At 48.8% G+C, this 15,776-nt stretch overlaps 1 protein-coding gene across 1 annotated transcript in view; it reads left to right on the plus strand.

Annotated features, from left to right (window-relative positions):
- The window catches only part of Snap47 (synaptosome associated protein 47), a 46,570-nt gene extending 37,917 nt beyond the window's left edge, over positions 1 to 8,653 (plus strand). The window contains exon 5 of the mRNA XM_005349976.3: positions 7,983 to 8,653. Coding sequence (XP_005350033.1) covers positions 7,983 to 8,129 — 147 coding nt within the window. The 3' untranslated portion in view covers positions 8,130 to 8,653. The remainder of the gene's footprint in view (positions 1 to 7,982) is intronic.
- Positions 8,654 to 15,776: the final 7,123 nt, after the last annotated feature.

Consider the following 15,776-nt stretch of genomic DNA (forward strand, 5'->3'; position numbering starts at 1 on the left):
TTGCCCAGCCTGTTCACTTTTGTAGCTGAGTCTTAAGTTTTCTGCAGTCAGACAAGACCCTCCGCACACGGGATCATCTCAGTGCTGCCTTCCCAAGACTGTTACATTTTTTTTCTTGCTTGCTTCACCACTTATAAGTTCTTATTTTTATTTTGTGTATGAGTGTTCGCCCACATATGTCTGTGGTGCCACATACATGCCCGATACCCTCAGAAGCCAGAAGAGGGCATATGACCCCCCTAGAATTGGAATTAGAGACAGTTGTGAGCTGACCTGTGGGTTCTGGGAATTGAACCCAGGTCCTATGGAAGAAGAGTCAATGTTCTTGTTCTTAACCACTGCACTATCTCTGCGGCCCCTTTCTTAACTCTTTTGACCTTGAGGATGTGGGTGCCCTGTTGGTAGATGCTATGCATCCTCTAGAAGAAGGTCCTCTGTTCTGTGTCCGAGCATTTAACCAGGAGGACATGCTGGCTCTTGTTGATGCCCTTCCTTTGTTGGGTGGACGGTCCTTCCAACTGTGCTATTAACGTGGTACGTCATGGAGTTCCTCACGTCAAGTCCCCTGCACTCTGCGATCCGTCCCATATGGATTCAGTTTGTTTCCTGTGTTTTCATTTTCATTTGTCTCTAAGAATTTACTAATTTTCTTTCATTGGCTGTTTCGGGGCTGCTGTTTAATTTGTGTATATGTATGAGTGTTTTGGCTTTCCAAATTTCTACTTTGATTCCTCTGTGGTCGGAGAAGAAACTTATTATTTCAGTCACTGTACATTTAATGAGATTCGTTCCCTGGCATATGATGTATGCTGGAGAAAGTCACTGAAGCATGGAATACTCTGCTTCACTCCTAAAGTCCTGGGAATCCAAAAGTCAAGTATTTTCCCATGCTAATGATCCTTCTGCTGGCCAGTAGCCACAGCCACCAGAGTAACTTCAGGGTGGGGCTGGTTACCGAAAAACCGGGGCAAAACTGGATGTGAAGACCCTCAGCCTTACCTCAGAAGAAGGGCCAAAGGTTGAGTGTATCACCAATGGCCAGTGGTTTGACACCCACCCCCATATAATGAAACCCCCATAAATCCTAGAGACATTTTCAGACATCTTCCCAACAGCTGAACAATTGGAGGACCTAAGGGTGAGTGCCCACAGAAGGCATGGGAGCCCCACCCTGTACCCATACCTGGCCTCCTGCATCTCTGTGTCATGATGAACCAGTCAACCTAAGCTAGTGTTGTCTAAATTCTGTAAACCGCTTGAACAAGCCAAGGAGGGGTTGCAGGAACTCCGACATACTGCTGGTCCCCTGTGCCCCTGGAGTGGGCACATAGTGGGGACTGAGCCCCAGCCTCTCCAGGCAGTAGATACCAGAGTTGAGCTGAGTTAGAGGACACACCGCTGAGGAGCGACTGTTGCTGGTGGGGAGCGGCCCCCAGATTCAAGGCTTCACGTGCTCTTCCCCATAGTTTCGGCTGTGGTGCTCAGGTAGGGTGTTGGCAGTAGTTCACTGGAGCCCTGCATTGCCTTCTGTGATCTCTCCAGAGACTCCTCTGTAGCTGCTCACAGTAGGTAGCAAGTACGAAGTAGCTTTGGTCTGGGCTGGGAGCAGCTCTTGAGTTTTGATGCCATTGACTCCTGTCAGACAAATAAGGGATGAACAGGCATGTTGTCTGTCTGTCTGTCGGTGTGCAGCACAAAGGCAGTGCGTACTGAGATGGGAGGTGTGGGTACTGCACCCTTGCCTTATAACTAACTCACCGTGTCGGGTGTGGTGTGTGGTGATTGTCACTGTCCCCTTTCATCCAGCAGGGTCGTACCTGCAGCAGGGTCGTACCTGAAGGCTTGGGTAAGGACAGATGGCACGTTGTGAAGCCCTCGCATTGCTCTGAATTCGGGGAGCCGTGCCTCAGTGCATCTTCCCTGTGTCTCCTGTTTTGTGTAGTAAAGATCCGTCTTTCTGCAAACATTTGACTCACTTACAGGTCACCTATGAGTTGTGTAGCAGTGTTCTGGGTCAGCCTTGGACCTGTGGACTCAGGCATCACGCTGACCCTCAAGTGAGAACAGCTGTTTGTCCCTGGCAGCTGGCTGCCAGAAGTGTGGTTCAAGGCCCACAGATCCCTGAAGACCTACGCTCAGCTACTCTTCTGTCTCTAAGTCCCCCCAGAAATGGCACAAACAAGCCCATACACACCATGGTATGGGGGAGACTATGAGAGCGGAGCCTCACACCCACCCTCCCTGCCAGCCCCAGACCACCAAGGAGCCCCTAGGAATGCAGCCACAGGGACGTGAGACTAGGGTGGTCTGTGAGCATTGCGTGTGATGGATTGCAGCAGAGCATGCTCCTGCAGCCCCTCGGGCTCCACTGTTGTGAAAGCCAACTTTCCCTCCTTACCTTTTCCCCAGCATGCTAATGGCTCAACTGGAAGAACCGTTCAGAGTTGCAGACAGCTTGATTTATCCCAGCTCTGTTCTTAAATGGTTGCTAATTTCTCACTGTAGGAAAATTCACAGTTTCTGGGTGCGTCAGTGTAAGAGGAGTTGAGAGCAGACAGCCCAGCTCACAATAACTGTAGGTGCTCAGATTCATACCCTGTATCCTGGAGTCCTCTGACAAGGTGGAGCAGGGCATCTTTCCTGAGAGCCTATGTGAAGACAGCAGCCTGTGTGCTGTGGCACGTGTGGGCACACAGAAAGCTAGACTATCTTGACAGCTCAGCTCCACATCATGAGGCCAAGACCCCTTGAGAGAGTGTGTGTGGGCACGTCCATGCGGTCAGTGCATCGAAACTGCCTCAATCAACTCTGGTTCCATAATGTGCTGTCACTACGGACAGTGTAGAAATGGCAAGGAGGCTGAGGTCGCTCTCTGCTCCTCTGGTGTCCCTGGTATGACCTGGCTACCAGCTAGGGCTGTGTTGGTGTGCTTGTCTCCAGTCCAGGCAGCGTCGTGCAGATAGACCACTCGTCACATACCGCTGGGCTTTGAACTCTTGTCCAGGGCAGCCTTGAGGACTCATGGGCCTTTCAAGGCCAGTAAGGCTAGAGAGCCCTCCTCAAGGATTCCCTGGGAATAGCCCCTTGCAAAGCGGCAATTGTGCTTGTCCTAGGGACACAGCTCTGTGTGTGTGTGTCTGTCTGTCTGTCTGTCTGTGTTTGTTGTGAGGGTAGGGGGTGTCTGTTCCTTCCCTGATCTTTTGTGTCCTTCTCTACTTCCTGCCTGAAGTCACCTGAACTATTATTCCCTTCTCCCACCACACACCCTTGGAGGAGCTGATGGGATTCTTGGACAGTGGCGCTGACTGCTGATGGCTGATTGTTGTGTTCCATCCATAGCTTCCCTGAGAGAAGAGCCCTCAACTTCCCAAACTCTCCTGGACACATGCCTGCCCATGTTTACATGTCTTGCCTGTCCTGCACGGGTTGACGGTTAGGTAGTCTGCACAGAGTGGCAGTCTTGTTTGCTGCATAGCAGGGACTTGTGGGAACTTCCATCTGAGCCTGGACTTTGACTCCCAGCCAGAGAGGGCCCATCAAGGGGCCCCTGGGTATGTCAGAGGCTGGCAGCATTGTGTACCGATGACTAGACAGCTTGTCATCCCGGGCCACAGGGGGAACAACTGTTTTTAAGGTTTGGCCAGACTTCATGAGCTCCATTCTTTCCATCCCCTGTTATATGGAATGTGCGTGGTGCTATTTAATTACTTCAATCCCCCTCTTAAAGAAAAAAGGCTCCCAATATTCCAGCGGTATTAGTGCTTAGAAGGTTAGCTCTGTGACTTTCTGTGTCCGCGGACCTAGTAGCTGCTGGATGTCTTTTTAGTATGGGCAGGATTAATTAATTCCAAGTGCATTCTGGCAGACAGGCCAAGGGGTCTTAGCAGCCTATTTGGAATGAGTTCTATTTTTAAGACTTAAAAAATGGTGAGAGTTTTTCCAAATCAAAGATTAAATAGCAACCAGCCTGTATTTTGAGTATTTGTACAATAAAATGCTGAAACTTGGATAGGCAATCAGCTATTTGGGCCACGGATTATTACATGTGAATATTCTTTATTCTTTGACTATTAGGCAGAAGTCACAGACTATACAGTTTCACTGATTTCACTGATTTTTTTTTCTTGTTTTTTTTTTTTTCTTTGAGAAGGTCTCATAGCCTAATCAAGATGACCTTGAATTTCTGGTCTTCCGACTTTACCTCCCAAGTGCTGAGATTGCAGGCAGACACCACCACACCCGGTTTATGTAATTCTGGGGGCTGAGCTTCAACTGCACTACGTCCTCATCCCACGCATAGCCCCTCTCTTGCTGCAGCTTCACTGTGCACAGGCGAGGGACAGTCGACCTAGCTTTTCAGGAAGATGGCAGTTGGAAATGAGGTGATATTTTGCTTGTTTCACAGACTCTTGTCATAGAGGTGATCTTTGTGGACACAATGTCCCGTGTCCCTTGATCCTGTTTCATATAGCTAGCATTCATGTTTGTCCTGGCTGACATTCACACTGACATATGGGACTTCTGTGTTGTGTGTACTATACTTAACCAATCATGACTTTTGTTTGTTTACTTTTTGAAGTATATTTTGGATGTATTCACTTTTCACACCTCAAATTGTGGTCATTTAAGAATGCATTGCTTCTTCCTGCGCTGCAGCTTTATGGCACTGCGGCTGTGAGGGCTGGGTGGGTCCTGCAGCCCAGCATCCCAGACAGGCCCCCATGAGACAGATAGATCCTTGCTCTGTTTCCAGGGACGTGTGATTTCTCACAGTGCCCTGGTGCTGTGACTCAGTCATCCCCCTGTGTCAGTTAATGCCAAGCTAGTGATTATGTCTCTTGTAAGCTGGCTCAGTCTGGATCCAGTGAGTGCCAATGCTCATGGCCAGTGCACAGCTTTTCTGGACCTTATTTTTAAAAAGTTTGAGATAAAAAAAAAAACCAAAACTGAACACTTTCTGAAATTAAGTTCTGTGAGTTGCATGGCAGGGGGCACACAGTTCAAGCTTTTGTTTAGAATAACTAGAGAATGAAAAAGTAAACAACAGGAAACAAACTGGAAGTGTGCTGTGATCATGTATTTTTAGTTTTCACACAAGCATGTAGATGTAGTAATAAAATCCAGCTCACATGGGCTGAACGTTCCTTCTCTGAAGCACTCAGGACCATACTGGTTTTGAATTATTTAGGATTTTGAAATATTTCTCAGACGTGAGACAGCCTCGGACTAGGACTAGTCTAAGCGTGAAATTCACCTGTTGTGTGTGTGCCCTTGACACATGCTCGAAGTGATCTCAGACAGTAGCTAACACTCTACCCACATTTTGGAGGTTTTATGTTTTATTTTTGTTGTTTTGTGTAATGAAGGCTGGACTCAAACTCCGTATATCGCTGGGACTGGCCTTGAACTCCTGATCTTGCAGGTGTGCCCCTCCATGCCTGCGTTTTGATGTGGCCTGTCCCAAGAGCTCAGGTGTAGCGTTCTGCAGTGGTGTCACATCAGTTCAGAAAGATGCAGATTTGGGGTTGAGGGGGAGGATACCAACCTGCCGTCTAATGTGATGAGTAACACTTTGAGTCATGGGCAGCTTTCATTTTCTTCCCCCTTTCTCTTCTTTCCTGCAAGCACTGTTCTTCTTAGACACAAACAAGACAAGCTGTCTGTCTACTAAGTGAGCTGTGGCCGAGAGGCTACAGGATTCACACATGACTGGCTAGAAGCTGTGGTGCCCAGAGTTCTGGCAGGACCTTGGTCCTGGTTCAAAAGAAGCCATAGTCTAAAGCATTTCTATTTCAGACCATGGCGCGTACACCTTCAGGACAGGGCGCTAGCCGAGAATTGCGCTATCAACACATCACAGTATATTTATACCTCTGGAAAGACATGTGCTCTTATGGACCCATGTGCACACAGACTCAGAGTTTGTAGAGAAGCATGGCCCGGGATTGTGTATGGCCTGACCGTTGGAGGCTGGGGGGGCCTTGTCAGATGACATAAGTGGCAGGCAGGTGAGAGAGGACGATTGACGAGAGAGAGGGGTGGGATGGGTGTTAGGGGACTCATTTCCTTGTTTTCCTTTGCTGTCTGGTGTCCACTAGGTGAGGTCACAAGTGTAGGAGATGGAAAAGACCCACTGTATGGTGTCACCGCCCATCTCCAGGGCTAACCCCACAGCGTGTTTTCAGAGCTCGAGCTGGCTTCTGGGGGAGCAGACCTAGAACTGCAGGCAGCGTGCTCTGTCTTGTGATAGCAGTGTTCATGGAGACATGGGCTGTCCCACTGTCACAGTCTGTGTGTCTGTCTTTAGAGGAGCTCCCGAGACCCACTGGTGGCCCCATCGCAGTCTTTCAGGTTTGCAGTTTATTGTGCAGATGGCTTATGTGACTCAAGCTGTCAGGAAAGAACTTAGGCTTACTGTCCTGGCTTCTCCTGCTTGTGTTGTATGTTGTTAGTCAAAGGCACAGCTTGGCCAGGTCACCACACTGGTGGAAAGGCCAGCCTGTGAGTAAGGGTGCCTTTGTGAACTGGAACTGAGCACTCACTCAGTGTGTGACTGGGGGCACCAATTGGTGCCGATAGAGCAGTTTGGACCACCAGAGGTGTGTGGTAGCCGGGCCAGACCCTCATAGGACACTTTCGTATGTCATCAGGTAGAGGTCAGGGAAGGTCACTAGACAGACGTTAGGGGCCTCTGAAGTCCCTATTCAGCCCATCCCTGTTATAAACAGCTGTGGGGAGACAGTGATTGTGACCAAGATGTCCCGATGACTCAGGTTCCTCAATTCCTCTTCCGTGGCCCACTTCTTTCCCCAGAAGAAGGTGTTCACAGTCATCATAAGTGGTGGGCGCTGTTTTCTTTTAGTGTGCTTTCCTTTCTGCTGTCAGCTTGGGGAATATTAGCTGCTTAACCCAGCTTCGTGAGAACATAGAGTAACCACAGTGTGAGGAGCTCAGGACTGCAGTAAAATAAAACTGCTTGGAGTATGAGGCAGACCACAGATGTGAATGTGGGCAGCTAAGGGGAGGTGGGTCTCCTTGACCTCTCTGGCCTGCAGTGGTCCCACGGACACACATACCTGTTCTCAGGCCCTCAATGATCTCTGCACTGGGGTAAATATGGCCAGCCTTACATTTTTAAAGTGACCTTGTGTTGTGTGTAACCTATTAAATTAGAGGCATTTGTCATTTAATGATGAGGATGTATTTTAGGGGGAGCCTAGTGAGGGGACTTCACCATTACTAACATCTGGTTTTTTACACGGGTCTGAATGCTTGCGTCCCTTGTTGGCATGAGAGCTGTGAGCACACACACAGCTGCTGTAGCATGACCAGTGCACTGCTGTACTGAGCTCAGGGTTTATTCCCCAGTTTGTCTGACAGTGGGAACCATGTAGCCTCATGACTCGGTTAGCCCAGGTCTGCAGTGGTTTCACTCAGCGCCTTCTGGGGATGGCCGTGCACACTTGATGATGGTGGGCAGCTACATCCAGGGACAGCAGGGTTGAAGCACGATTAAGAAAAACTCAGGGTCAGAAATTGGGGTTCAACCCGAAGATCTGAAAAGCAAAATAGCCAGCCACTGGCTCTTACCTCGACCTCAGTCCAAAATGGTGATCCTGCCTCCTGGAATCTCAGAAGAAGACTGCGTATCTGAGAGCTGTTTCCTCCCATTTTGTAATACTCTCCAGGGCTGGTATTAAAGGCATGCACCGCCCAGTTTCTATGACAACTAGTGTGGCCACTGGGATTAAAGGTGTGTGTTACCATAACCTGGTCTGTAAGGCTGACCAGTGGGACTGTTTTACTCTCAGATCTTCAGGCAGTCTTTATTTATTAAAATATATTTGAAATGCCAGTACACAGGGTTAGGCCTAGTGCGGAGGCCAAGCCAGGCTGCAGTTCTGTAGGCTGTGTCCTCATGGCTTTCACTGTTGGGAAAAGGACGGAAGTGTACATATGCTTGTCATTTGTGCTTCTCCCAGATCCTGAGCAAGCTGAAGGGACTGGCACTGGACACTGAGGCAGAGCTCGAGCGCCAGGATGAAGCTCTGGACGGCATCACTGAGGCTGTGGACCAGGCCACCCTGACTCTGGACAAGCATAACCGGCGTATGAGGAAGCTGCTGTAGCGGAGCGAGTTGCAGAGCGGTCCCCCTGGCATGGCGCTCCTGATTCTGCTGTTTCCAGGCCTGTGTCCTTCGCACTGGAACCTGGGAAGCCATTTGTGGTGCTGTGAAACTGTGACATCTTCCTAAGGATGGGCCACCAAGAGGAGCCATGGCCTGCATGAGTATGATGTGTTTTCCAGGTGCCCTTAGCATGTGGGCCAAGTCCTGTTCAGGTAAGGATGGCCACCATGGCATAGCCATCCTCCCTGTCCTCACTGAGACCCCAGCTTTATGCTGTCGTTGTGGGACTGTGACCCAGGTTGCCATGCACAAATCACATCATATTGTCATCGTTTCACCGTTTCTGCCGAACAGTAAAGAAAATGCCAGTCACTCTGAGCGATGCGTACTTGGTCTAACTCTGCTGTTCACTTTCCACAAGCATTGATTCCCCTTTAAGATGCTGCTGTAGGGGGGCTGGAGAGATGACTCAGTGGTTAAGAGCATTGCCTGATCTTCCAACGGTCCTGAGTTCAATTCCTGGCAACCACATGGTGGCTCACAACCATCTCTAATGAGGTCTGGTGCCCTCTTCTGGCCTGCAGACATACACACAAGACAGAATATTGTATACATAATAAATAAATAAATATTAAAAAAAAAAAAAGATGCTGCTGTAGCCCCTGCCACCTTATCCTGATCGTCAGTTAACATCCTGTAGAGGAACAAATCTAGTAGCCTCTGTGTATGTATTATAAAAGAGTGTTTACTGGATTGCTTATGTCATAGGGCTGGGTCCAAGCACAGCCATGTGCACCCTGGAGAGTCAGAGAACACCATAGCTGCCCAAGCCAAGACTCCGGACCCTCCAACAGCCCCAGCTCTGAAGGCCTGGAAGCTCCTGGAACACTGGTCTTCGTTCTGCATTTATAGGTCAAAGATAATGGAAGCCGGGCACTCTCAGGGAGAGAGGGCCCACACACTTAGCACACACTGCTTCCTCCACCACCCATTTAGGCTGCCCACAGTCAGGGCAATCCCCTTTTTCCTAGTCCCTGTCCCTCTGGAAGCATACACACCCCATTCCCAGACACACAGGCATGTCTCACCACTCCTAGACAGCACTTAATCTAGTAAATTGATGACCACAACCAGACGTTCTGCTGGCCTTGCCCTTGCAGACAGCCTTTTCTCATCGCGTGTGTGGGGACGGGTGAACGCCGCAAGTGCAGCCCACCCCCAGCATAGTGCCCCCGCAGCAGATGCCTCCACTTCTAGGGAAACAGACACAGTGCCGATCCCCAGGCTACTCAGAAATGTGCCTAGGTGCCTGCTAAGAGGGCCCAAGCTATGCCCTACTGTTTGCCTTTGCCTCGTCTTGTGCGTTTTCAGTGCGGGTTCTCATGTCTCTGCTAGGAGCTACTTCCACAAGCCCCTTCCAGTGGCCACTAGGACTCTGGGCATGTTTATTTGTGCAGGGGAGGAGGGTGGGTTTTTTTGTTTTGTTTTTTGAGACAGGTTCTCACTCTAGTCCAAGCTGTCCTCAGACTTACCGCAGTCCTCCTGTCTCAGCCTTCCAAGTGCTAGGATTATGGGTATGTGCCCCCTCACCTGGCCCCGTCATGTGGATACAAGGTCACTGGTGTATGGAGATGTCTGTTTGATTCCCAGCACCCATGTCATGGCTGACAAATCTCCTGTAATTCCAGGTCCAAGTGATCTGGTGTGCCCTCTTTTGACCTCCATGGGCACCAGGCGCACACACGGTAAACAGACATATATTTAAGCAAAATATTAATACACAAAAAATAAAAATAAATACAATTTTTTAAAAAAAAGGTAAGAGTTCAGAGGGTGGTGTGTGGAGACCTGTAGCTTTCACAAGAGGTTTTCTCCTGGGGTTCCACACCAGTGTACAGCCACATGTTTCAAATGGAAAGAGACAGCACCACCCAGCAGCTCCCTAAGATGTGTTTGAACATTCTGAGAAACTCATTTCTGAACAGCAGTTGTTGGAATTTGTGTGGTCTGTAAGGTTGAGGTACTGCCCAAACCCAGGGCCAGAAGGGACCTCCGTGAAGGCCGGGGGGCAGGCTTGCCTGGTGTCCCTAGCACAGGCTGAGTGAGCGCACTGGGAGGCACCCACGTGTTGTTAAGTTCCAGGAATGTGCTCAAAGCTTGATTCTATTGGGGAGGTTCTGCAGGCTGCGCTCTCCCATGTCCCTGACTCCTCGGTGTAGTCTACAGAGTCTGGTTGTCTGGTTCCTCTTCCTCCAGCTCGGCACCACATCCTAACAAACTCTCCGAACAAACTTTTCCTCAGCCCTTTTGAGCAGAAAAGCCACAGGTTGCTCATTCTTGACCCAGAGGTACTTCTCAGCCTCCCCACATGGGGATTCTGGACAGACTGACAAGGTTTGGGGTAGGAAGACTGAGTGGTCAGATTCTGTGGGGGAGTGTTGGGGTGACTGTTCCAGGGAGGCTTCCCAGGATTCACAGGAAACTGCTTTGGAGGCACAGTGTGCAGAACCCCCAGTGTGGGGCTGGAGGAAGGGGCGTGTGGAGTGGGGGAAGGGAAATGTGGAGTCTGGGAGGAGAACACCTCAGGGCCCTAAGGAAGAGCCAGATCAGTGTGGTAGTACTTGTTTTTTTTTTTTTTTTTTTTTTTTTTTTTTTTTTTTTTTTTTTAATATTCTGTTTTGAGTCTCAACTTATTTTGATCTCACTATGTGGCCCTGACTGGCCTGGAACTCTCCATGTAGACCAGGCTATCCTTTAACTCAGGGAGCTCCTCCTGCTTCAGCCTCCTGACTACTGGGATTAAAGGCGTAATCACCATGCCTGTCGTAGTTCAATGATTTCATTGTGCTTGCATAATAGGCCCTGTTCTTGGGAGGAGACCTCTGCCAGACAGGATCTCTTTATATAGTGCAGACTGACCACACTCAGAATCCTGCCTCAGCCTTGCGAGTGCCGGGAGTTCAGTTGGTCCCACCAACTGTCTGCTTTTGATAGAAGGTGGAGAGGTGTTCGCCAGGCCCCAGGCTTTCAGCATCTTCCTGAGGGCCCTTCCCTGAAGATCTTTGAGACCTGTAGGAGGAGCCTGTGTGCAGAGCAGAGCAAGGCATGAGATGGGGACACTCAGAGAGATGATAGGCGGGACACCCTGTGGACCCTGTCTTTCTAGTCAGGGCACCCCATGATATGCTACCCGCTAACTGCGGGAGGGCCCAGATGCACACAGGGAGAAGCCGACTCCAGAGCAGGAAGCTGGGAAGGCCCAGGGATTGTTGGAGCAGGGGACACTACCAAACACAACAAACTTGGATGCAAGGAGACACCCTTGACATGACACCCTACATTCCGAAACCTGCACCTCCCTGTCGGCAGTGCGCAAGACTCAGGGAGTAGGAAACACCTGGGTGGCCATCCGCACCCCACTGGGCTTCTGACTCAGGAGGGAGCGTCCAGCCCTGCTGGCATCTCACCGCCTGCGTGACACAGGCCTTCCTGGTGGGCGACTCTCCTTCATTGCCAGGACCCAAGTGAGGATGGTGCTGTCTCTCCTCTCAGGGCCACTCTGCAGGCTGGACTCTCCTCTGTCCCTGCCTCCTCGGTGTAGGCTACAGAGTCTGGTTGTCTGGGTCCTCTTCCTCCAGCTCGGCACCACATCCTAACAAACTCTGAACAGTGCCACTGGCTGAGAACCAAGTCCTCCAACCCTTGAGCCCACGGAGGACATTTTATAGAGACCATAGCATCAGAGAGACAAAGTCTAGTCCGTAGAAGTAACCCTGCCTTTTTCTCAGAGACTGAGAGACAGAGGTCAGAAACCCCACAAAACAAAACAAAAAAGAGTTTCAGAATAAGCAAAATGCTTTTTATTTTTTCATATTAAATGGTCAGGTAAGTTTACTAAATACATGATCTAAAATATCTGTGTGAAGTCCAAGGAACCCCCACCTCCATCCAGGTCTAGTAAGGTGAGCATCCAAACTGCCTAGGCTCCTACAAAGCCAGTACGTGCAGTAGGATCAGAAACCCATTGCCATTGTTCTTGAGTTCTCAGTAGTCCTCATTGTCCGCTATGTTCAGAGAGACCGATTTTATCCCAGGCTTTTTCAGACCCAGGCCAGCTAGCCTTGGTGAGTTCCCAATAGAACATCCCCATTGTCTCAGTATGTGGGTGTACCCCTCGCGGTCCTGAGTTCCTTGCTCGTGCTCTCACAGGTCAGGGAACCCTAAGTGCTCTTCGGACTGAGGAGGGAGGGGGACTTGATTGGGGGAGGGGAAGGGAAATGGGAGGCGGTGGCGGGGAAGAGACGGAAATCTTTAATAAATAAATAAATTTTAAAAAATAAAATAAAATGTATGTGTGTGTATACGTAGAGGAATGTGTGAGAGCAGTGATACAAAAGGTGATGGGTAGAAGGAATTAAAAATATCTTGTTATTTTTAAACATTTAGTTTTGTTTTTTTTTGTGTAATATTTGTCTGCATATATGTATGCACACCACATGTATTCCTGGTGCCAATAGATGACTAAGGAACGGGTGTTGGATTCCCTGGAACTGGAGTTACAGGTAGTGATGAGCTGAGACTTGAACCTGGGTCCTCGGGAAGAGCCTCCAGTTCTCTTAACCACTGAGCCTTTTCTCCAGCTCCCTGTCCCCATTTTTTTGAGACACGGTCTCACTGTATAGCCATTGGCTAGCCAGGAACTTGCTATGTTGAACAGGCTGCTCTTAAATTCCCAGAGATCTGTCTACCTGCCTCTGGCTCCTGAGTGATAAAATTTAAAGAATTTGCCCTACATCCAACTTGTTATCATTTTTCGTTATTTATTTATTCTTTGACAATATCATGTATCTGTATATTCCCTGTCCCCAGACCTTTCATATCTCCCACCTCCATATGTGTGTGTATATATGTGTGCACACGCGTGTGTGCATGTGCATATGAGTGTGTGCGCGCCTGCGCATCAACTGGAGGATGGACAGTGTACTAACAGCCATACTCCTTAAGAAAGTGATCTCCCTGGCAGCCATCAGTTGTCAGTAGCTCCTCAGGAGTGGGGCCTCCCAAGCTCTTCCCCATTTATGCTGGATTTCGTGCAGGTCACCATAGCTGCTCTGAGACAATGGCTGCACCATGTCCAGAAGACAATATTTCACATCACTCCTCTCTATCCTCTGGCTTTTACGACCTCTCCCTCCTTTTTCGACAGTGTTCCCTGAGCCTGGGGGCTGGGGTTGATACAGATACTCCATTTGTAGCTGAGTACCTAATGATCTCTTATTTTTAACCAGTTATGACTCTGCCTTAACCGCAGCCCACAGCAGCACCAATCTGTGGATAGAAACATAAATATTTGGAAGGTAGTTTGACAACATGAGTATTTAGCAAAATAGCAATGCATTCCCATTCTAGGGCTTGTGACCTTGCCAGCCACGGGCTTTGGACTGTGTTTACAGTACCAAGCATGAATTACTTCCTATGGCGCAGGCTTCAAATGCAGTCAGAAAGAAACTTGCTAACCCCAAAGCAGTCATATGACTGTGCACAGAGGACACATCCTGTCTGGCAGGTCAATGGCATAAGGTGCACTACTGGGAAGGCTATTGATGCCTTTTCACCTTCAATAGCCCCTGAACCTGGTGCTATGAAAACTGGCAAGCAGGGAAGACGTTTCTGGTCAGTTCCAGATTTATTTGACCATGCCCTTTAACCAAGGTGTGTGGTGTTCCCAGCAACAGGGTCATATCCTCTAGTTACGGTAGGCAGCTGTCCTAGTTTCCTTACTTTGGTTTTGTTTTCTGAGACAGGGTTTTTCTGTGGCTTTGGAGCCTGTCCTGGAACTCATAGAGGTCCACCTGCCTCTGCCTCCCAAGTGCTGGGATTAAAGGCGTGTGCCACCCCCACCTGGCTAGTTTCCTTTCTTTCACTGTGATAAAATGCCCTGACAAAAAGCAATTTATGGGGCTAGAGAGATGGCTCAGTGGTTAAGAGCACTTTCAGAGGACCTGGGTTCAATTCCCAGCACTCACACAGCAGCTCCCAACTGCCTGTAACTCCAGTTCCAGGGAATCTGGCACCTCACACAGACATGCAGGCAAAACACCAATGCACGTAAAATTTAAAGAGCAACTCATGGGAGAAGGGACTCGTTTGAGCTCGCAATCCCAGGTCAGAGTCTTATCATTTCAAGGAAGCCACACTGGCAGGAACTTGAAGCAGCTAGTCACATCACACTCACAGACGAGCAGAGTGAAATAAGAGGGCTCGTGCCTATTGCTCAGCTAGCTCTCCACACGCTCACTTAGCCTAGGGCCCAACCTATGAAATGCTGTTGCCCGAAGTCAGGGTAGGTCTGCCCACCTTAACCTGGTTAAGAAAATCCGTCACAGGCATACTCACAAGGCAGGGTGATGCAGGCTATCCTTCACTGAGACTCTTCCCCCAAGGCGATTCTAGGTTGTGTTGGTTGCCAAAGTCACAGTCACAGCTAATCAAGAGCATTTGTGATAGCTTGTGCATTTCCGGGGGCCACTGAGGCCTCCCTGACCAATAACTCAGAGGTATCCCATGGCCGTCCTGTGCCTTCTGGAAGTAGCAGTGCCTGCTCACGCAGAATACCTTCATTAACACTTCCTTGTTATTAAAGTTAGGTTCCATAAAGCTTTTCCACACACCCTCCGTTTTTACTAACTCAGTCTTGTCCCTATCCTCATTGCTGCTTAAACTTAATATTACTTCAATGTTACTTGCATTCTATTGACCCCCTCCCAATTAAGACCCCTTCCCTTCCTGCCCTTCATGGTCACTTCCTACTTTCTTGATCTCTACAGTCACTCTAAGTTAAATGCACAAATCTCAAAATCTAAAGCTAGGGACCATATATGAGGACAGCCTGTAGATACCCCTCCCCACTGGACGGGAACTAGCTCACTTTATATATCACTTTCCAGTTGTGTCCGTTTTTCTGCAAATGTCATTTTTCTTTATAGCTAAGCAAAATTCCATTGTATTTGTAATTTATATTTTCATCAGCCACTCATCAGTTGATGAGCATCTAGGTTGATTTCCCAGCTGTTGTGAATAGAGAGTCCTTTGGGTGTGTGCCCGAGAGAGGAATCGCTGGGTTATATGGAGTCCTTTGGATGATCGCTGGGTTAGACAGTGAGAGGCATGCAGGCTGTTCACTGTCTTCCATGTTTCACCAGTTTATACTCCCACCAGTAGTGGGCGCCTGTTCTTTCTCCATGGCCCAGCCAACATCCTTTGTTTCCCTGATGACGCCATTTGATGTGGTGAGGCAGAATCTCAAAGTAGTTTTAATTTGCAGTTCCATAGTGGCTAATGATATTAAATACTATAAAATATTTATTAGCCATTTATACAACAATATTATACTTCTTTTCAGATTTATTCTTTTTTTTTTACTTTTATGTGTATGAATGTTTTGCCTGCTTTTAACTATGTACCACATGTGTGTCTGTTAGACCCCTTGGAGCTGGGGCTATGGATAGCTGTGAGCCATCATGCAGGTGCTGGGACTCTAACCTGGGTCCTCTGCAAGAGCAACAAGTGCTGTTACCTGGTGAGCTGTCTGCCCAGCCTGTGCATGGCCATTTTTTTTAATTTATTTATTTATTAAGGATTTCTGCC

Source organism: Microtus ochrogaster, chromosome 7 (assembly GCF_000317375.1).
Source record: "Microtus ochrogaster isolate Prairie Vole_2 chromosome 7, MicOch1.0, whole genome shotgun sequence".
In the NCBI taxonomy this organism is placed as follows: domain Eukaryota; kingdom Metazoa; phylum Chordata; class Mammalia; order Rodentia; family Cricetidae; genus Microtus; species Microtus ochrogaster.